General features: G+C 39.6%; 1 protein-coding gene and 1 long non-coding RNA gene across 5 annotated transcripts in view; one reads left to right on the forward strand and one right to left on the reverse strand.

The window, feature by feature from the left end:
* LOC125270760 (potassium voltage-gated channel subfamily H member 7-like) overlaps positions 1-18861 on the forward strand; it is a 122776-nt gene extending 103915 nt beyond the window's left edge. Inside the window, exons 14-16 of the mRNA XM_048194680.1 lie at positions 11060-11216; positions 17495-17672; positions 18610-18861. Of these exons, the coding sequence (XP_048050637.1) occupies positions 11060-11216; positions 17495-17672; positions 18610-18861 (587 nt within the window). The remainder of the gene's footprint in view (positions 1-11059; positions 11217-17494; positions 17673-18609) is intronic.
* The window catches only part of LOC125270761, a 36220-nt gene that overhangs the window by 8213 nt on the left and 4443 nt on the right, over positions 1-23564 (reverse strand). The window contains exons 1-6 of one of the 4 annotated variants that reach the window (XR_007185457.1): positions 18567-18703; positions 17492-17659; positions 11389-11435; positions 11051-11222; positions 3400-3574; positions 986-1044 (exon numbers count right to left, since the gene is read on the reverse strand). This is a non-coding gene — a long non-coding RNA (uncharacterized LOC125270761). Of the gene's footprint in view, positions 1-985; positions 1045-3399; positions 3575-11050; positions 11223-11388; positions 11436-17491; positions 17708-18566; positions 19093-23564 lie in introns of those variants that run through there. The other 3 variants (XR_007185459.1, XR_007185456.1, XR_007185458.1) reach the window with 3 other exon arrangements.

The following is a 23564-nucleotide window of genomic DNA, read 5'->3' on the forward strand; positions in this document are numbered from 1 at the left end:
TATAGAATATAGAAATGTTCATGAAAATAATAATCTATTATAGCATTAAATAATAATTTCAACATTTCTTCCACATAATCCACACATGCTTTAATTTCTTTTACATAATAAGAAAGAATATTTTCTAATAATAATAATAATAGCTAATAATACTACCATAGTTTTTTTCTTCTTTTAATTAGTAATTTAATTGTGTATTTTATATCTTTGTTTCTAAATATTTAGTTGATAATTTATATTATGTATACCATGATGGCAACATTAAAAACCTTTAAATGAAGGAAACACTGAATTATTTACACTTATCAGTGGCTTTGCATTCTTGCACTATCATAATCCTTCAAGAACAATCTCTGCCAAAGCATAGTATGTAAAAAAAAAAAAAAAAAAGTACGTTGACCTTCACAAATTTTTAAAATGCTCTTTATATTCTGTGCTTTCAGCAAAGATAAAACAGGCTTTTAGCTTGATGGATGACTTCAAAACAAAACAAACCATTGTACATTCATCCTTAAAACTTTTCAGACATTGTTAGTCCTTAAAACACTGCTCGACAGGGTATAAAAGGAAAGCAGAGCTCAGACACTAAAAAAAAGTATTGATCGAATCAGTCTGTTTCTAAATCCAAGATAAAGCAGCATGATGAGCGAGAGAGAGAGAGAGAGAAGTAGATGCCACGGTAAAACAGGGTCTTTCAGGAGCTTAAGGCACAGTGCGGCCCGTTTTACAGGCTTTAGGAAAATCCGCTGGGCATCTATTCCCTAACTCTCCTCAACGAGTACACAATGTTCCCTCCTGTGCTACAGCCAAACAAGCTAATGCACACCAACCACTAGAGAGAGGGATTGCCATTGGAATATGACCTCCACGTGTACACACACACACACACACACACACACACACACACACACACACTAAACTGAACATGATCATGGTATTGAAATATTAAAGCAATAGTTCATGTAATAGTTCTGTAATCATTTACCTTCATGCCAATCCAACCTTTTTCCATACAGTATGTATGAAGAATCAGACTTTCAAGCTCTAAAAAGCACAATAAAATGCTTATAAATGCAGTCCATTGGCTAATATATCGATTATTGGCTTTCAAATATAAAGAATTATCGGTTATCGGTATCGGCCAAATTTTCATATCGGTGCATCCCTAGTTGTATACAGCTAGGTATGCACTGATATGAAAATTGTGACTGATAATCGATAATTCTTTATTACATATTAGAGGTCATGCAAGTTTCCCTGATGATTTAAATCTGATGCTTGTCATTTTTTTCTTTTTTCAGTTTAATGTGCAGACCAGGGTTATTTTAGCTAACAAAAAATAAAACCATAAAAAACAGTTTCCTTACTAAAATAACTGAAATAAAAAAAAATATAAAACATTTAAACTTATTTTATTTCAAGGCTCCATTTCTCTTTTTCATTTCGTTTAAAGGGGTGGTTGATTATGATTTCACTTTTTTTTAACTTTAGTTAGTGTGTAATGTTGCTGTTTGAGCTTAAACAACATCTGCAAAGTTACGACGCTCAAAGTTCAATGCAAAGGGAGATATTTTCTTTTACAGAAATCACTTTTTAAAGGGTTCGTTCACCCCAAAATGAAAATGTCATTTATTACTCAGCCTCATGCCGTTCTACACCCGTAAGTTCTTTGTTAATTTTCGGAACACAAATTAAGATATTTTTTATGAAATCTGATAGCTCCGTGAGGCCTGCATAGGGAGCAATGACATTTCCTCTCTCAAGATCCATAAAGGTACTAAAAACATATTTAAATCAGTTCATGTGAGTACAGTGGTTCAATATTAATATTATAAAGCGACGAGAATTTTTTGGTGCGCCAAAAAAAAAACAAAATAATGACTTTTATAGTGATGGCTACAGAAGAGGATTAGGGCCAGGCAATAATAAAAAAATAAAACCATCTCGAGATTAAAGTTGTTAAATTTCGAGAAAAAAGTCGAGATAAAATGTTGAGAATAAACTCATTAAATTACGAGAAAAAAGTCGTTAAATTACAAGAACAAATTCGTTAAATTATGAGAAAAATGTTCAATTTCGAGAAAAAAGTCGTGATAAAATGTTGAGAATAAAGTCATTAAATTACGAGAAAAAAGTCGTTAAATTACGAGAACAAATTCGTTAAATTATGAGAAAAATGTTCAATTTCGAGAAAAAAGTCGTGATAAAATGTTGAGAATAAAGTCATTAAATTACGAGAAAAAAGTCATTAAATTACGAGAAAAAAGTCATTAAATTACGAGAACAAATTTGCTAAAAAATTATGAGAAAAATGTTGTTAAATTTCGAGAAAAAAGTCGAGATAAAATGTTGAGAATAAACTCATTAAATTACGAGAAAAAAGTCATTAAATTACGAGAACAAATTCGTTAAATTATGAGAAAAATTTTGTTAAATTTCGAGAAAAAAGTCGAGATAAAATGTTGAGAAAAAAGTCGTTAAATTACGAGAACAAATTTGTTAAATTACGACTTTTTTCTCGTATTTTAATTACTTTATTCTCATAATTTAATGAGTTTATTCTCAACATTTTATTTAGACTTTTTTCTCGAAATTTAACGAGTTTTTTCTCGAAATTTAACAACTTTAATCTCGAGATGGTTTTATTTTTTATTATTGCTTGGCCCTAATCCTCTTCAGTAGATCGCCGATTTCAAAACACTGCTTCAGGAAACTTCGGAGCGTTCTTCTGTGTCGAATCATGACACACTTGTGTCGTGTGTGTGTGTGTCTGGAGAAGCCAAAATGAGGATTGTCAGTAACGGTGTTCAGCCTTACATTGTTCAAACCGGAGTCGACACTGATGGAGAGACTCAGGAAGAAGTTACAACTTTTAGAATGAAACTGGACGTTTCTGAATGGTTAGTGGATAAATTTATGTAGTTGCTGTGGAGTTGATTCAACTCATCCACTAGCATGTGCCGTCATGTTCATCTTTTGTGTTGAATTGATCCTCGTTTGTGAAGCAATCCGGCGTAAAATGACGGCATGACAACAACACTCTACTACAACAACTCTTCCTCTTCTCTAAAACAGCCCAACATGGCCCCGCCCCCTTTGTTGTGTGTTCTCGGGGGCGGGGTTTATGTAAATTTTAGGAAGAAGAAGCTTGTTGTAGTCCTTAAAAAGTGATTTCTGTTAAAGAAAATATCTCCCTTTGCATTGAACTTTGAGCGTTGTTACTTTGCAGATGTTGTTTATGATCAAACAGCAACATTACACACTAACTAAAGTTAAAAAAGTGAAATCATAATCAACCACCCTTTTAATGCTGCTCAGCTTCAAGGCTTCAATATGCCCCACTTCTGGTTTCAGCAGGAAATCTGCACTTTTCATGGTGCTTTTAAAGAGAAACCTCACCCGTTGAACATGTTCAGGTGTCTTCTCAGTCTCTGTCCGTCCATGAGGGTGAATCTGTCCTGGAGGAATCTAATTTCACTACACTGCTCATGTCTGGTTCCTCCACAGTCTGTGATCGGACATAAATTGGCATCTTGCGCAGAGGCAGCCGTTCTGATCAGCGTGGAGCAGGTGTCTGTGAGAGATAACCATTGGCTTTAGTGTTTCTATTAGTCCTGAGTCTCACCGATAGGAAAGTCACAGCAATATAACACCAATACAAGTGCTAACACAGAGACAGCAGCCCTATACACGCACTTGAGATGCAATTTCTCAGTTTGTTCCTGTACAACGTCATTCTGCACAGGACTTTGTGGTGCATGTGTGTTCAGGGAATCACAGACAACACCGAAAATCAACGCTAACTGGAAATAATAAATGCAACTAATATTACAATCATGCATAGTAAATATAACAACATTTCAAAAAGAGGAGAAGGCACATCCCATCTGTTTTGTTGTTGATGTCAAAGGTCATGTGTCCAATGAAACTATAGTATTTTGATGCAAATTCTAGTCAAATAGAGTTTTGCAAGGATGATGCATTTTTTAGACCAAAACCGTGAAATGAGCATTTTAGCACTTCCCGTTCCATCGTCTCAAAGTCTATGGGTTTTTTGAATGTGTTTTCTGTTAAATGCCTGAAATAAGGTCTGTTTTGAACACAAACTCAAGATATCACGTTTTATTATCAGCAGTAATAGCCCATTGTGATTTTTAAAAGCTTTTACGTGTCTTGAAAAACCCATTTGCTAAGTGTCTAAATGGGACTACAGAGATTGTCGGGAACATTAAACATCATCACGCTGAACAGATAAACTCATCTACTCAATAGTCCACTTTTAAAGCCTTGTTGTGCTTATGATCATGCTCTTTCTAACTATTCTAACTCAAACTTTAAGGGAAAATGTTTTTTAAATAAAGACTGAAAGTTCATAAAAGTTATTCAAATTCATAAAAGTGTAACAAAACATGTAAGAATCATAAACTTTTGTTAGTCGCAGATCTTATTTTCTACAATAATCCAAAGAAAAATCCTATTGGGAACCAAACTGTTACACATTCAGGAGGGTTTTTACAGTAACTTACTGGCAACACTGGATGCCACACAACAAATCCCAGACAGTAAACTGATGTCCCGTTATAATTCTGACGTATGATACTCCATGTGTTCGTGCTATTTCTGACATGGACAAATGGATTTGCATTTTGCAATGGTCTCTTTGATGTGTCCAATGTACACAGAAACTGGAGTTGTAGACACAGTATAATGCAAATCACGGTATAATGGTATATAACTGTACGAATTACAGAAATGTCTAACAGTGCAGGGAGGATTGGCCTAGGCAAATATACGTCTTCGCTGCAGCGCTCTATTAGACAGATGTGTGGGTTGTGTGAAAAAACTATCAACAAAACTAGTTTAAACTTGGAAAACACACATGGAGAAACAATCCAGCTGTTCCCTTTCGTGGGAACATCGACGCTACGTCCAATGACGCAATGGGAACCCTCTGCATTTTGTGTTCGTGAAGCACCTCTGTATCCAACCAATGAGAAGACGTGACGTCAGAGGCGGGTGACGTCACGGACCAGGAAACTATAAAGCATACCCGGAACAAAGAACGCTAGCTTCTGTTGTCTTCAGCAAGCGCTATCTGTATCTTGTCTGTCTTATTTATTGTTGTCTGTCCAATTTATATTACACAGTGATCTCTTTGTTTGAGGACAAGAGCTTCCAAGCACAACATAAAAAGACATATATATATATTATGGCGGAAAGAAAGCAGCAGTTTACGAAGTGTGTTCATCCCTGTCCTCGCTTCATCACGGACGGGGATACACACGAGATGTGTGTCAGATGCCTGGGAGTTGAGCACGCACAGGCAGCTCTCGAGGGAGCTGTCTGTGTGCACTGCGAAAGGCTCACTCTCAGAGTGCTGCGTTCACGCCGGGCGCTCTTCGAGGAGGGCGCCGCGGCGAGTGTTCCCCGCGGGTCGGGTCCCGCCGCTGCTGAGGCTCGGCGCGGTCTGCACTCGTGGGGTTCACAAATGGATCTGGCAGAGGGGGGAGAGACGGGCCCAGCCTTATCGCTCCCCTTACCTGCCGGACCCAGTGTCTCTCCTCTGGCGGTGGAAGCACGCGCTGCGGTTTCTTCCCCCCGGAGGGAGACACAGACACTCAATATATCTTCCTCCGAGGAGGTTGATGTGGAGGGTGTCGAAGGGGATGAGGAACCGCCATCCTCATCCCCAGCTTATGAGGAGCTGCTGGAAGTAGTGACCAGGGCAGTTGAAAAGCTAAATATTGACTGGAAAAACATGAAAATAGACCCAAAAGCAAGTTGGATGAAAGATTCCTTCCCGCACGGTCACTACCCCAGCGTCGGGGTCTGCCGTTCTTCCCCGACCTCCACACTGAGGTGTCGAGGTCGTGGAGGAGACCTGTCCAATATCGTGTTTTCAGCCCCCAAACGTCTTTATATAGCAACATCACGGGGCTGAAGCACCACGGCTATGGGGCGATGCCTCGGGTAGAGGAGACGCTTGCGAGCTATCTCTCGCCCGAGTCTGCATCGTCCCTCAGGACCCCGACATTGCCCACCAAGCCCTTAAAAATAACATCTAATTTGGTGGGCAAGGCTTATTCGGCAGCGGGTCAGGCGGCGGCGTGCCTGCATACAATGTCAATCTTGCAGGCATACCAAGCTGATCTGCTGGGGGAGATAGATGAGAGTGGGGAAGCGACTTTCGATGCAATCCAAGAGATCCGTAAGGCGACAGATCTAGCTCTCCGGGCCACCATGGAGACGGCCAAATCAATAGGCCGTTCTATGGCAGCCCTGGTGGCCACGGAGAGGCACTTATGGCTCAATTTATCAGACATCAAGGATAAAGATAAGAATGTCTTGATGGATGCGCCGCTGTCTCCTGCTGGCCTGTTCGGCGACGCAGTTACAACTGTCGTCGACAGGTTTCAGGAGACACGCAAGCAGTCAGCGGCCTTCCAGAAAATTCTTCCCCGCCGCTCTCACCCCCCCGAGGCTGCTGGGCGGGAGCAGCCTCGGCCGACAGCCAGCTCCTCAGCGCACAGAGCGCAACAGAAGGCCAGTGTCGCCTCCCGTGCTCCCCCACAAAAATCATGGGGACCGGGCTGGGCGACACAGGCGAAGCCTTCCGGAGGTAGGACGGATCTGAGGACCGTCATTATCTCCCGGAAGGCTTCAAAAAAGAGGTCCTGACATTATTAGTGCAGGATCTCTCGAGGGCAGCCCCCTCCGAGAGGATTCGGATATCGGGTCCTCCTCGGTACCCTCAGGGGACCGTCTTGCCAACCCTGCCACCCAGTGTGCGTCAGGGCGCAGCGGTCTCCACCGATCCTCCGAGGAGGGTCGGTTGGCGCTTGATTCGTCTGTCTGCCGGTGCGCCGCGTCAGATGGACGAGCCAAGTGCTCAAAAAACACCAGAGACCAGTCTCGAGAGACTGGTTCCCTTAGTAGAATATGTGGAAGAATGGAAACGTCTCCCAAACATTTCGAAGTGGGTACTGCTCATAATAGAACAGGGTTACAAAATTCAGTTCGGTTCTACACCGCCCAGGTTCAATGGGGTGCTTCCCACAGTGGTAACCCCAGAGCAGTCTCTGGTGATGGAACAAGAGGTTACGACGCTTTTGCAAAAAGGAGCTATAGAAAGGGTTCCTCCTCCCAGCAAAATGTCGGGCTTTTACAGCCGCTACTTCATTGTTCCAAAGAAGGATGGAGGGTTGCGTCCGATCATAGATCTACGTGTGTTAAATCGAGCTGTAAAGAAGTTGAAGTTCAAAATGCTTACACTCAAACAGATCATTCCCCAGATCAGGTCCGAGGACTGGTTTGTGGCGATAGATCTGAAAGACGCATACTTTCATGTATCCATCCATCCTTCTCACAGGAAGTTCCTCAGGTTTGCTTTCGGGGGCGAAGCTTACCAATACAGGGTTCTTCCTTTCGGCCTATAGCTATCACCCCGCACGTTCACGAAGTGCGTGGATGCAGCTCTGGCTCCGCTGAGACTCCAGGGCATCCGCGTGCTGAACTATATCGACGACTGGTTGATACTAGCTCAAACAGAACAGTTGGCAGTTCAACATCGAGATGTTGTTCTGTCGCACATGAAAAGGCTTGGGCTGAGGCTCAACGCCAAAAAGAGTGTGCTGGTCCCGAGTCAGGTTGCAAACTATTTAGGAGTAATCTGGGATTCCACCACGATGCAGGCGCAACTGTCCCCTGCTCGTGTGAATTCCATTCTCGGGGCCGTGAATGGGGTGAAGCTAGGCCAGTCACTCACCGTAAAACAGTTTCAGAGACTGTTGGGTCTGATGGCAGCTGCGTCCAACGTCATTACTTTTGGCCTCCTGCACATGAGACCCTTACAGTGGTGGCTCAGGACCAAGGGGTTTTCTCCGAGGGGAAATCCTTTTCGCATGATCAAAGTCACGCGGCGATGCCTTCGTGCTCTGGTCATGTGGAAAAAGCCTTGGTTCCTGTCCCAGGGACCCGTGCTGGGGACTTCTCGTCGTCGTGTAATGCTTACGACAGATGCTTCTCTCACGGGCTGGGGGGCGATCATGAGTGGTCGCTCAGCTCAGGGTCTTTGGGAGGACCATCAGCTCTCCTGGCACATAAATCGGCTGGAGATGATGGCGGTGTTTCTAGCTCTGAGACACTTCCTCCCAGACCTGAGGGATCACCATGTGTTGGTCCGCACGGACAACACTACGGTGGTCTCTTACATCAACCATCAGGGGGGCATGCGGTCTCGCATATTATCAAAGTTGGCCAGCCGCATCCTCCTCTGGTCCCACGGAAAGCTCCTCTCTCTGAGAGCTGCTTATTCCCGGGCGGTTGAATGTGGGGGCGGACGCTCTGTCGAGGCAGAGCGCGAGTCCGGGGGAATGGAAACTCCACACCGAGGTGGTGGAACTAATATGGAAAACATTCGGTCGAGCTCAAGTCGATCTATTTGCCACAGAGGAGTCATCTCAGTGCCCTCTGTGGTATTCCCTGCAGCAACCAGCACCTCTAGGGCTGGATGCTATGCTACAGACGTGGCCGAGGCTGCGCCTGTATGCATTTCCCCCGATCTCACTGCTCCCCGGAGTTCTGGAGAAAGTTCGCCAGGAGAGGGTCGACCTAATACTGGTGGCCCCTTTCTGGCCGACCAGAATATGGTTCTCGGACATAATGTCTCTTCTTCATGGCTCGCCTCTGGAGCTTCCTCTCAGACAGGACCTCCTGTCGCAAGAGGGCGGTACGATTCTCCATCCCCGCCCAGAAACATGGAAACTGTGGGCCTGGCCTCTGAGGGGGCAAGGCTCATAGAATCTGGTCTCCCAGCCGAGGTTGTGGAGACCATTCTTCACTCCAGAGCTCCCTCCACAAGGAAGCTGTATTCATATAAATGGAAACTGTTTGCCGCATGGTGTGGCCAACATAATTTGGATCCTGTCCAGTCTCCAATCAGCTATGTGCTGCAGTTCCTTCAAGAGAAGTTTTCCGAAGGTTTAACCCCTTCAACACTAAAGGTGTACATCGCAGCCATTTCGGCTTATCACAGTCCTGTAGGGGGTTCCTCGGTGGGTCGAGACCCCCTAGTCATGCGCTTCCTTCGTGGCACGCTCAGGTTGAGGCCTGCGGCGCGCACAAAAACCCCGACCTGGGATCTGACTATTGTGCTCCAGGGGCTAGCTGAGGCTCCCTTCGAGCCAATAGAAGAAGTATCAGACAAATTCCTGACACTAAAAACTATCCTTCTGTTGGCAATTTCATCCCTAAAAAGGATTGGGGATTTACAAGCGCTGTCAGTCGCTCCATCATGTTTAGAATTTGCACCTGGTATGATTAAGGCTTTCTTACACACCAGACCGGGTTATGTCCCAAAGGTGTCGTCGAGGGTCCCAGGTCCCATTATACTCGAGGCGTTCTGCCCGCCTCCCTTTACGAACATGGATCAGGAAAAGAAGAATCTGCTTTGCCCTGTGAGGGCATTGGATGCTTACGTCCACAGAGCTGCCCTGTGGAGAAAAACAGATCAGTTATTCGTATGTTATGGGTCCCCTAAGAGAGGGGGCCCAGCATCTAAGCAGAGGATGAGCAAGTGGGTGGTCGAGGCCATCTCACTTGCATACGAAGCAATGGGACACCCATGTCCCTTGACTATTCGAGCTCATTCTACTAGAGGTATGGCTGCTTCCAAGGCTTTTTTGTCAGGAGTTTCCTTAGACGATATTTGTGGTGCGGCTGGATGGTCATCCCAGCACACCTTCATCAGATTTTACAATCTTAACTTGAATGTCACTCCAGGTGCTACAGTTTTACAAGATAACAGCCAGGCACTTGGTGACACGGCGTAGTTGGGACAGCGTTCCCATTGCGTCATTGGACGTAGCGTCGATGTTCCCACGAAAGGGAACGTCTCGGGTTACGAGTGTAACCCTTGTTCCCTGAGTAAGGGAACGAGACGCTACGTCGCGTTGCCGTACCTCCTTCATGCCTGGAGCGCTCGTGCTTCAGACAATATTCAGAAGCTAGCGTTCTTTGTTCCGGGTATGCTTTATAGTTTCCTGGTCCGTGACGTCACCCGCCTCTGACGTCACGTCTTCTCATTGGTTGGATACAGAGGTGCTTCACGAACACAAAATGCAGAGGGTTCCCATTGCGTCATTGGACGTAGCGTCTCGTTCCCTTACTCAGGGAACAAGGGTTACACTCGTAACCCGAGACGTTTTGAATGCACAAATGCATACTGTGTGAACCCATAATGCATCATGACAGCTTAATTTGAATCCTTGGATATCATAAATCCAATCAATGATGGTTTCAAAGAGTTATCATTAATATCCATGTAAATATGAATGCCTTAAAGTTAAACTGGTAGTTCCGCCCCAAAAATCCCAAGTCACAGTGAAACACTTTTATAGGAATCAACCTACGTATAAATGTCTTATTACTGACTAGGAGAATTTAACCCCATAAAGCCTGCTGTATATTTGATAAACAAATTTATACAACCTATAAATTATGATCAAAACATGATTAAAATGTCACTGTTGTACACATTGTATTACATTCATTCTGTTGTCTGATTGATATAGTTTATACGCTTTTTAGCAAGTAAAAGGCCTTTTAGTATAATTGTAAAAACTTTCTCTTCAGGATGTGGTTTGCGTGTCTTTTTGCTGTGAAAACTTTACAGATTTGTATGAAGTTTATTTGTTAATCTCTCAATCATCATTGCATTGCATTGCATTATTTGTTTTGAAACTACAGAGCTTTGATCATGAAATGCATTTAAATATCATCTTACTAAGACATTATTGGAGATAGAGAGTGACAGCTGATATTTATATGCATTTTATGTAAGTATCTGCTGTACTATTATACAAACTTTTATTAGATTTTTTTTTCTTTATGGGGTTAACATACTTTATACCTGTTCTTTATATTATTTACAGTATTTTTAATATTTTAACATTTAAATGTACACGTTTATAGTGAAAAATTAACAATTATGTAGCAACACATGGATGTGAGCACAAATGCGTGTATTTAAATGAGTGTGTGTATTAAATACCTGTTTTAGATATCCAGACTGACGGGTGGTTAGCTGACAGCGTCAAAGCGGACATGGACACGGCTGCACAGGTACAGGCCGGCGCTGAAGATGATGATCTGGATGGTGACATCACGTATGGAGAAGTGGAGCACAGACTAGACCAACTGCAGGAACACCTGAGCAGGTAACACTGAAATAATGCTTCATTAGCACTCTGGATGAGCCGTGTTTGATGGCATCGCAAAATGATCAGAAACACAAGCTTGTGATTGCATAATCGATATTAATGCTTTGATTGCAACAGTATATTTCAAATTGGATAGTAATTAATTGGATAGTAAAAAAGTGAGTATTACCTAGTGTGGGGTCAGGTGACTGGAGGAGAGGAGTTGTGTGACATTAGCTTAAAAAAGGTAAAGATATTTCATTTGTTGAGCATCAGTTAAATTACATTATGATTAAAATAATGAAAGCAAAATTAAAGTGCCCTTATTATCCTTTTTCTAATATTCCCTTTCATGCAGTGTGTAATATAGCCATTTGTGAAGGTAAAAGGTCTGCAGAGATATAAAGATCAAAGTGCATGACAAACAAAGTTATTGTCTCCTAAAAGAATCAATTCTGAACTGCCGAAACAAGTCAACAGATATGGTAATAGGAGTTTTGGTTCTGACACATATTGTAAGTGGTCGACCAATCACAACAGACTGGGCCATCTGACTATTTAGAGCAGAGTAGATAGGAGGGGTTTAGAGAGACAATCTTCGAACGAACCGTTTTCAGACACTTTGAGGAATAAGGTAATGCTGCAATGTATATTATAAGAAAATTAAGGTGTTTTTTGACCTTGGATGCATGTAAACCTATTGTAGGAAAAAAGAGGAACCTTTAAAATAACATAATAGGAGTATTTTAAAATAAACATTTAATAACATGGAGTGATGCATTGTGCACAATAAGAGCAAGAATGTGCATTATTATTATTAGAATGCATAAATGCATTATTATATGTTGACTTTAACCATTATGATGCAACACTATTACTGTAATTATAATAATTATGTTTTATTACAATTATTAAATACAATTTAATAATTGTATTCAATTAATAAAATATATAGAAAAATTATTCAAGCAAATTTAAAATGACTTTCAATTCGTGTTGCATTCCTGTGCATGATTAAATATTTTTTGTTGATAGCTTCCCTTCAGTCATATGCGTATTTAAAATGGTGAAATACTGCATCTCTGAGAGGCGAGTGAGTCTTCCAGTACATTACACTGTGTTTCCAGGGGATCTGTGCACTACAACAAATTACACTAACCACATGCACGCCTGCAATAAACATTACTAAACAAAACATTGCTTGTGGTTATCATTCACATGCACATGAAAATTAGCCTCCGCTGACAAAACAAGTTTAGATAACAGCAGTTAAAACACACATACATACATACGCACACACACACACACACACACACACAGACACTGAAGCAGCAGGGTGAGCAGAATCACAGCAGGTGGTATTTTTAGCTGTAATACTGGCTTAGAGAGAAAGACGCATCAGGCAGCAAAAATCCTGCATCAGCTGAGCTCCATATCTCACATCTTAAAGCACAGAATCTGATGAGGCCTGACAAGGACATGTACGGGTCATATTTAACAAAATCATATTTTTATTAAAGACAATGAAACCTGTTTTTAGGACATTACTATTTTTTTTTGCACTGTGACAATATATTCAGGCACATTTTTCCTGGGGTTTTAATGACTTTAAAGGAGACCTTTACTCTCCCTTTCACAAGATGTAATATAAGTCTCTGGTGTCTCCAGAATGTGTCTGTGAAGTTTCAGCTCAAAATACCCCACAGATCATTTATTATAGCTTATTGAATTTGCCCCTATTTGGGCATGAGCAAAAACACACCGTTTTTGTGTGTGTCCCTTAAATGCAAATGAGCTGCTGCTCCCGCCCCCTTTCCAGAAGAGGGTGGAGCTTTAACATCTCAACAACAACAAAGCTGGAGAATCTCACGCAGCCAAAATGAGGATTGTCAGTAACGGTGTTCAGCCTTACATTGTTCAAACCGGAGTCGACACTGATGGAGAGACTCGGGAAGAAGTTACAACTTTTAGAATGAAACTGGACGTTTCTGAATGGTTAGTGGATAAATTTATGTAGTTGCTGTGGAGTTGATTCAACTCATCCACTAGCATGTGCCGTCATGTTCATCTTTTGTGCTTTTGGCTCACATCGGCAGCGTCTGTGTTCAAAGTTGCCCTGACACACCACACTGACGCTCGACAGCCGACGGCCAAGTAGCACGTCCGTTCTGCGCCTGCGTAAGATGAAATGCCTTTCCGTACCAGCAGGTGGCAGTAGCTGAACAGCCAATCACAATGATCAGTGGCCCGTCCAGCTGACGAGCTTCGAAGCCGATGCAACATGTCGAATCGGCCGAAAAAAAGCAGACGAGGACCAACTTCAGCCGATGGCGCAGAACACACTGAGAAAACTTAGTCGGCCGATGAACAAAAACTGCCCAACAGCCGACCGTCGGCTTGGTGTGTTCCTGCCTTTATGATTGCTATCAAATGATGTGAATGGTCTAATATTTTTTCCAAAATATCGCTTGGACGGAAATGCTCCTTTTTTAGCAATTGAGCTTGCCAGGGTCAACTTGCAGGCTATCCAAACTAAATAGTGTTCAGTGCTCGTCTGTGCAGCCAATGACAGAACAGTTAGCATGCTTTGCTCAAACATTTACCATGACATTAGAACTGGTACACCATTTTGAATTGCAAAAAATAAAATGGTGACACCATGGGTGGAAACGTGCAGATTAAGGGGTGGTAATATTATAATAAGATCCCCTTCCTTCGTCACTAGGGGAGTGAAACTGAGCAGCTCGTTTTTTCACATGCTTGTAGAGAACATCTTACCAAAACAAAGTTACTGGGTTGTCCTTTTCATGTTTCAAAGTTACTGGGTTGTCCTTTTTCATGTTTTCTGGGTTGATAGATGCACCAGGTCCCGATTATAGCACTTAAACATGGAAAAAGTCAGATTTTCATGATATATTTTAATATAGTATATTAAACATAAAAGTATATTATTTTTAAATAATATAATAAAATATTAAATATTTATATTTTAATTATATAATTAAATTGTTTATATGTACTATGTACACATTTATTATGTGTGTGTGATATGTGTATATTAAATATTTTATTAAATATTTTATATTTAATATACTATTTATATATATATAGTAAAAGTATATTAATATAAATATATTTTCAATATAATAACATTTAAATATTTATATTTTAATTATATATTTAAATTGTTTATATGTACTATGTACACATGTATTATGTGTGTGTGATATAATGTGTATATTAAATATTTTATATTTAATATACTTATATATATATATATATATATATATATATATATATATATATATATATATATATATATAAATATAAAATATATTTTAAATATAATAACATATATATTTAAATTGTTTATATATATATATATATATATATATATATATATATATATATATATATATATATATATGTTGTATTCCAGCACTTGGCATAATACAGTAAAATATGGCAAAAATTTAGAATAATAGGGAATTTAAAGTAAAGCATCTGGACACATTACAGTAATGAGAATTTGTTGGTGAAATTGTGCTTAATAATCATGCAAATAATATCACAATGTGAAAATATGAAGAAAAAAAAAATCATTTTCTTTATGCAAAGTTTTTTTGTTTGTTTGTTTGTTTTTTAATGAAATTAAATTACCTTGACGTGTTTTTGGCAGGTTTCGTGTGATTGATTGGAAAGATTCCAGGGAAAATCTAGGCATTCCATATGCTGGCATACACATGCACATATGCTTAAACGATGCATTTAAAAACCATTGCATAGAATAGATCATCTGTTTGAAGGCATTTAATTTGTAATTCCTACAATTATATATAACTGTACATATAACTATGCGCAATACATTAGCTATAATAGATAGTTTGCTTTCTCAAGGTAACTTAAAATTTTAAAACAAAAACTTTTGCCAAGATCAAGATCACACAAAAAAAGTTGTGATGTTTAGAAAATAAAACTAATAATGCATATGTCCTCTGTAGTTTCAAAACTGTCATCATTTTTGGATTTCTGTGTGGTGCTGTTTATATGAACTCAAAATAGGATGCAATCCGTATCTTGCAAATTTAATCAGCGCTGTTTCTGCACACAAGATTTATTACAGCTTCAGCTCCATATAGAAAATCATTAGACGTGCAGTGTTGAACCGCTAACCATTCAATTTAGCTCAAGAATGCTCTAGTTTTGTTCCCGCACATTTTTGAGTCTGACTTCTGCACAGAAGTGTTTTTGGCCTGCGCAGGAGCATCAGAAGCGTGCGGCTGCGCGTGCATGCAAGACCATTTCCAGCCTGCAGACTCCAAGAATGAAGGGATCATCTTATTCCTTTGTTTTCTGAGAGCTCCAGTTAATGGATCTCTATTTTAATGACGAGGTGTGCCTTACACACTGATTAAACCTGCGCCGGCTCATTGAACACTCATATCACATACTATAAATGATACCTCTGTCCTCACGGTTACCTCCGCACATGTCCATTAACTGGATGAAAAATGAACATGCCTCCTTTCTTCGAGGAATGTTAATAATGAACGCTACTGCTTCTGAAATGTTCATGAATGGCCAGATCATGGTTTTTATAGAGTGTTTATGCCTCGTTGGAGCAGAAATGGTGTTATGTTGCGGTCATCTCTCTCTGCTAGGCCCTATACAAACTCTGTCATAAATAACTTTCTCATCAAAGTTGAGCAGGTAAAGTGATAAACTGGAAATAAGCATTCAGATGCATGTATCGCTGTGCAAGAACTCCCCCTGCTGTACAGTCAATGCCAGTGAACTATGGACATTCAGTCAAATATATATTAGAACATACTTTTCCTTTAATTGAACTGCTAAATGAAGACCTTACCAAATTAAAGGATTATTTACTGCAGTTATGTTCTATACAGCTGCTTTGAAACATTTTGAAAAGCACTATATAAATAAAATGAAACCCTTTTATCAATGTTTTCTTATTCTGCTAGACTCTTGGCTCACTGAGTATTTAACTCATTTAAAGCATTTTTTACTCTAAATCTAGGTTTGTACTTATTTATTTTCAAAAGGAGCATTCTTTATGTAAATAAATAGTATGAATAGTAGTTCCCCTTATAATAAAAGTGAATAGGGACTGTTGCTGTCAAAATGACAAAAATAAGCACTGTAGTTCATATGACGTGCTTGTAACATGTAAGAAACAATAAAGCTTCAACAATATTTGATGCACAATATGACAACTTTGTGTAACTTTTTTGGTGTTGGTAAGATAATATAACATAATATACTTATTTTGTGTATTTTTGTACTTATTTTGATAATATACTTTTTTGGTATTGGTAAGATAATATAACATTTTTTTAACATTATCTTAAAAAAAAAAAAAAAAAAAAAAAATATTATATATATATATATATTCTAATATTATAAATGTCTTTACTGTCACTTTTGATCAATTTAATCCTTGCTGAATAAAAGTATTAATTTAATTTAAAAATCTAATTATATATCTAATTATATACAGAACTGATCAAAAGTTTGGAAACACTACTATTTTTAATGTTTTTAAAAGAAGTCTCTTCTGTTCACATTTATTTGATAAAAAAAACAGTAATATTGTGAAAAAATATTACAATTTAAAATAATGTCGTTCTATTTGAATATATGATAAACTGTAATTTATTTCTGTGATCAAAGCTGAATTTTCAGCATCATTACTCCAGTCTTCAGTGTCACATGACCCTTCACAAATCATTCTGATATGATTTATTATGAATGTTGGAAACATTTTTTTTAACCTGCAATACCTTTTTTCAGGATTATTTGATGAATTAAAAAGTTTAAAAATAACAGTATTTATTTAAAAAAAATATATATATATATATTTGGAAAATATATACACTACTGTTCAAAAGTTTGGGGTCAGTAATTTTTTTGTTTCTTTTTTTGAAAGAAATTAATGCTTTTATTCAGCAAGGATGTGTTAAAATGATTTAAAACAGTAATAGTAAAGATTTATATTGTTAGAAAAGATCTGTATTTTGAATAAATGCTGTTCTTTTTAACTTTTTATTCATCAGTGAATCCTGAAAAAATTATAACAGGTTCCAAAAAAGATATTAAGCAACACAACTGTTTCCAACATTGATAATAACTGAGCATCAAATCATCATATTAGAAAGATTTCTGAAGGATCATGTGACACTGAAGACTGGAGTAATGATGCAGATTTTCATACTGTCACATAGAACTATTTGTTCCAGGTCAGTTTTCTCATATTGCTCTTGTTACTGTCTCACCAGGTTGGAGTCTCAGATGACATCAGACATTCAGAGTGTCCTGCAGCTGCTCCAGAGGCAGACGTGTTTAGGACCTCCGGCCTACAGCAGCCTCACAGGTGGCCCAGAGTGCAAGAGACCAGCCATCAGAGTGCAGCCCGTCGCTTCTGCAGCCACCAACCCACCGCCCTGCAGATCACAGGTACATCTTCATCCTTACACAGGCAGTACACAAACCTACAGGACATGAATTCAAATTTCCTGATCATTTACTCAGCCCCATGTCATCCAAAATGTTTATGTCTTTCTTTCTTCAGTCAAAAAGAAATGAAGGTTTTTGAGGAAAACGTTCCAGGATTTTTCTCCATATAGTGGACTTCACTGGGGTTCAACGGGTTGAAGGTCCAAATGTCAGTTTCAGTGCAGCTTCAAAGAGCTCTACATGATCCCAGATGAGGAATAAGAGTCTAATCTAGAGAAACCATCGGTCATTTTCTAAAAAAATGACAAATGATATACTTTTTAACCACAAATGCTCATCTTGCACTGCTCTGTAATGCGCCACGCATTGCATAATCATATTGGAGAGGTCATGCAAAAGTAGGCGAAAAGACATTTCATTTTCTCCTCAAACTTCAAAATCGTCTGACATCAATATTTTACTCTTTGCCTTTGTAGACACTGGATCGGAACTGTATGTCACGCATGACCTTTCCAACATGATTACGTAATGCGTGGCACATTGCAGAGCAATGAAAGACGAGCATTTGTGTTTAAAAAGTATATACATTTTTATTTTTTATTTTACAAAATTACTGATCGTTCCTCTAAATAAGACTCTTATTCCTCGTCTGGGATCATGTAGAGCTCTTTGAAGCTGCACTGAAACTGACATTTGGACCTTCAACCCGTTGAACCCCAGTGAAGTCCACTATATGGAGAAAAATCCTGGAATGTTTTCCTCAAAAACCTTCATTTCTTTACAACTGAAGAAAGAAAGACATGAACATCTTGGATGACATGGTGAGGTAAATTATCAGGATTTTTTTTTCTTAAGCGAACTAATCCTTTAAGTTCACAAAACTGAAATACATACCCAAAACATCTATAAAAGTTGCTATAAATTCCTCTTTTTACAGGAATTTTTGGCCATGGCAAACATCCATCCGAACCCCAAAGACTCTCCATCAGGTCTGTCCACACAGGACTCCACTGCCATGTACAGTTTCATAAACAGCCAGACTCTTCCTCTGACACGACAGCATTCAAAATCCCTGCTTCCAATCCAGCACTCTTCCCCCCCAGACGCACCGCTTAACAGTGCAGCGACAGGACCTCCGGATCTCCACCGACCGCTGTCTGATCCAGGACTGCTGAAGGAGCAGCACTGACTCTCTCGTCTACAGGACGTCACACAGCTCTTCCACTGGAAGTATAAAGGACATTTTAAAACAGGCACTGGCCAAAAGTTTAATACTAATGCAAGATTCTCCACTGGCACTCGCCTGTACATTCGCTTCCTCTGTGATGTCACTTCCTTCTCCTGCGTTACGCTCCTCGATGCTGTCGAGGAAGATTTCGAATGGATTCTTGGACAACACTTCCATTTTCAGGAAGTAAATCTATCATAGACAGAGGGTGATACTTGTCTTGTACACTTTTACACCGGTGTAAGACTCAGGATATTGATGGCAGTTAATATATCATAGTGTCTGGCAGAATTTCTTCCCCGTTTTATCATTATCAAATTCCAAATGATAATAATGACATTTTACACTTCCATTTGCAGAACTCTGTGGAATTACATACAGTGTGGTCCACTATTGAAAATTATTTATATATATATAAAAAAAAAAACAATCTTTTTTTTGCATTATTTTCTAATAGCATAGCATTAGAATAAATATAGCATTTTTCAAAAAAAATAATGCAAACATGTCAAACTGTAACAGAGCAAAAATGTTAAATAATAATAACATTATACATTATTTTTAGAATGTAAAAATATATATAAATTATACTAGTAACACTTTACAATAATGTTTTATTTGTTATCATTAGTTAACTATAATAGTACGGAGCCCCGCACATGACATGCAAGAAAACAAAAGTAAATTGTGTGCACAATTTAATATTTAGTTCCCTCGATTTACTATTTCATTCCCTCGATTTACTAAATCGTGCACACGATTTACTATTTCGTTCCCTCAGTTTGATAAATCACGCACACAATTTACTATTTCGTTCCTGACTTGATAAATAGCACACACAATTTACTATTTCATTCCCTCAATTAACTATTTTGTTTCCTCGATTTACTAAATCAGGCAAAATGTACTATTTCGTTCCCTTGATTTGCTAAATCGCGCACACAATTTTCTATTTAATTCCCTCGATTTGCTAAATTGCACGCACGATTTAGTATTTCGTTCCCTTGATTTACTAAATTGCACGCACAATTTACTATTTTGTTCCCTTGATTTACTAAATCGTACCCACAATTTACTAATTCGTTCCCTCAATTTACTATTTCGTTCTCTTCATTTTCTAAATCGCGCAAACGATTTACTATTTCATTCCCTCGATTTACTAAATCTCGCACACGATATACTATTTCGTTCCCTTGATTTACTAAATCACACCCACAATTCACTAATTCCCTCAATTTACCATTTCGTTCTCTTGATTTACTAAATCGCATGCACAATTTACTATTTCGTTCTCTCTATTTTCTATTTTTATTAGTGTATTTTTATTAACTAACATTAACAAAGATTAATAAACACTAACAAATGCTTTGCTCATTGTTAGTTAAGCTTAGTTAATACATTAACTAACATTAACTAATGAGACCTTATTGAAAAGTGTTACCATTATATTATTAGTCTAACAATTTGAACAGCACAAATATAAATATAAAAATTAAATACTTTAATATAAATGTGAATTTTTATTCACTTATTAATTCAATACATTATAATGTAAATTCATTTTACATCATAAAGTTTCATATATACATTTTAAATTGAAAAGTTAAAAAGATTTTCCATGTGCTCTCAGAGTTTTGGACCTAACTGCAGCAAAATATTGTTTGTTTGCAAATGTTTAATTTTCTGCAAATGGAATCTTAAGTAGCTGTCATGTACATACATTATACCCCTCTATTAAAGGAAAAGAGACGCATGACTGAAGGTTTTACCCGTTGCATGTTTACTGCAACATATTGGGAAGCAGGTGTATGTCGGCATGTTCCAGAGCTGATCACTGAACGCACTCCTCTCTAATTTATTTGCACATGGTCATGCTAGCTTGAACCAAACTCTGCACGGCATAAAACAACTACACTGATCAGCCTCTTTGCAAACACTGGTGTATGAGACAGCCTCATATGTAGGGTTATGTACTGTAAGTCACGTCTTAAAGGTGCTGGAAAACCCATGCATTCCTGACAAAATTACTTTTTAATGTAGCAAAATTGTATTTTCACTGGAATCATAACTGTGGGAAGCAATGAATCATAAGCTATGTTTCCATTCAAAGTTGCAAATTTAACTTGTGCGCAAAATTGGAAAATCACATAAAATATTTGCGAATAAAGCAGCTTTTCCATTCCATGTGTTCAAGAAAACAAATAGTCACTTCCTGGGAAACTGGCGCAAAATATCTGTAATAAAAATGGAAATTGCTGCAATCAGGCTCTATTTTCCTCCATCAAATGACTTACATCTCAGAGCACAGACGAAACACAATAAATGCTGACATGTTCTCTTGCGTTCAGATGCTTGTGTTTGGGAACGCATTTGAGATGCTTCTAATTTTTGGTTGCGCTTTGAGGGATTTATTCAATGAATGCGTTTCCATCGCAATTTATAAGCATGTCTTTTTATCAGATAAAAAAAACTATCTGCCTCAATTGAGCATTTTCATCCAGCATTTTTTTATGCGATATTCCAAAGTGCACATAAAAATAGGTGGATGGAAGCATAGCTATAGACACCGAAAAGTTAACAGAAAGCAAGATACTCACTGATTGAAAAACGGCACAGTTTTTAGAGCACTATATCAAATTTTGTAGCGGAGCACAAAACACAAAAACGTTCACAAATGATGTCACTGCTTGTACAGTTTTGCAGTACGCCACTGTTTGCAAAGCACATGTTAGTTTAATATGTAGCTATAAATATATATGCATAAAAGAATATGTACATTTATCAACTTCAAACGTTAAAAGCTACAATCATGTTGGCTTAGAGTCACTGGAAATTAAAATCTTCTTACAACAAAATCACTTTGTTTTCCAAATATTTAGTCTAGAAAAGCTTCTGTCATAAATTCTGCTAGCAATAATGATAAAACACTGGGGCTGCGTCCAAAATCGCATACTTCCCTACTTTATAGTATGTGAAAAACAGTATGTGTCAAAAAAGTATGTCCGAATTCATAGTACTCATAAAAGAGTAGGCAAAAAATACCCAGATGACCTACTACTTCTGGAAAGATTCTGAAGTGTGTGTAACAGACGTAGGCTAGTAAGAGCTGTGCGTGTAAACCTCGCTCCCCTGAACTTAAGAGGCAGTCCTTAGCCTTCTTGTTAGAGCACCCGACTCCCACGCTGTAGATCACGGGTCGAGCTGAACCAGTTACATTTGGTGCCGTGACCCGGATGGGAGTGAAGTTTAAGGGGGTGAATTTAACTGTCATAGGCCAGTAAGAGCTGTGCATGTAAACCTCACTCCCTGAACTCAAGAGGCAGTCTTTAGCCTTCTTGTTAGAGCACCCATCTCCCATGCCGGAGACCACGGTTCGAGTCTCGCTCAGGGGTGCATTTCGCAAAGCGAACTATGGTCGCAAGTTCTGTCGTTACCAATAGAGTTCAATGGGAATTACGACCATAGTTGACTAACGATGCTTTTGGGAAATGCTCCCCAAAGTGGGTCAAATAGAACCAGTTACATTTGGTGCCGTGACCCGGATGGGAGTGAGGTTCAAGGGGGTGAGTGTAACTGTCGTAGGCCAGTAAGAGCTGTGCGTGTAAACCTCACTCCCCAGAACTCAAGAGGCGGTCTTTAGCCTCCTTCTTAGTGCACCTGTCTCCCATGCCGGAGACCACGATTTGAGTCTCGCTCAAAGAGGGTCAAGTAGAACCAGTTACATTTGGTGCCGTGACCCGGATGGGAGTGAGGTTCAAGGGGGTGAGTGTAACTGTCGTAGGCCAGTAAGAGCTGTGCCTGTAAACCTCACTCCCCTGATCTCAAGAGGCGGTCTTTAGCCTCCTTCTTAGTGCACCTGTCTCCCATGCCGGAGACCACGATTTGAGTCTCGCTCAAAGAGGGTCAAGTAGAACCAGTTACATTTGGTGCCGTGACCCGGATGGGAGTGAGGTTCAAGGGGGTGAGTGTAACTGTCGTAGGCCAGTAAGAGCTGTGCCTGTAAACCTCACTCCCCTGATCTCAAGAGGCGGTCTTTAGCCTCCTTGTTAGTGCACCTGTCTCCCATGCTGGAGACCACGGTTCGAGACTCACTCAGACCGGGTCAAGTACAACCAGTTACATTTGGTGCCGTGACCCGGATGGGAGTGAGGTTCAAGGGGGTGAATGTAACTCTTGTAGGCCAGTTAGAGCTGTGCGTGTAAACCTCACTCCCCAGAACTCAAGAGGCGGTCTTTAGCCTTCTTGTTAGAGCGCCTGTCTCCCACGCTGGAGACCACGGTTCGAGACTCGCTCAGACTGGGTCAAGTAGAACCAGTTACATTTGGTGCCGTGACCCAGATGGGAGTGAGGTTTAAGGGGGTGATTGTAACTGTCGTAGGCCAGTAAGAGCTGTGCGTGTAAACCTCACTCCCCAGAACTCAAGAGGCAGTCTTTAGCCTTCTTGTTAGAGCGCCCATCTCCCATGCCGGAGACCACGGTTCGAGTCTTGCTCAGGGGTGCATTTCGCAAAGCAAACTATGGTCGCAAGTTCTGTCGTTACCAATAGAGCTCAATGGGACTTACGACCAGAGTTGACTAACGATGCTTTTGGGAAACGCTCCCCAGAGTGGGTCAAGTAGAACCAATTACATTTGGTGCCGTGACCCGGATGGGAGTGAGGTTCA

Source organism: Megalobrama amblycephala, linkage group LG6, assembly GCF_018812025.1.
Source record: "Megalobrama amblycephala isolate DHTTF-2021 linkage group LG6, ASM1881202v1, whole genome shotgun sequence".
Lineage (NCBI taxonomy): Eukaryota > Metazoa > Chordata > Actinopteri > Cypriniformes > Xenocyprididae > Megalobrama > Megalobrama amblycephala.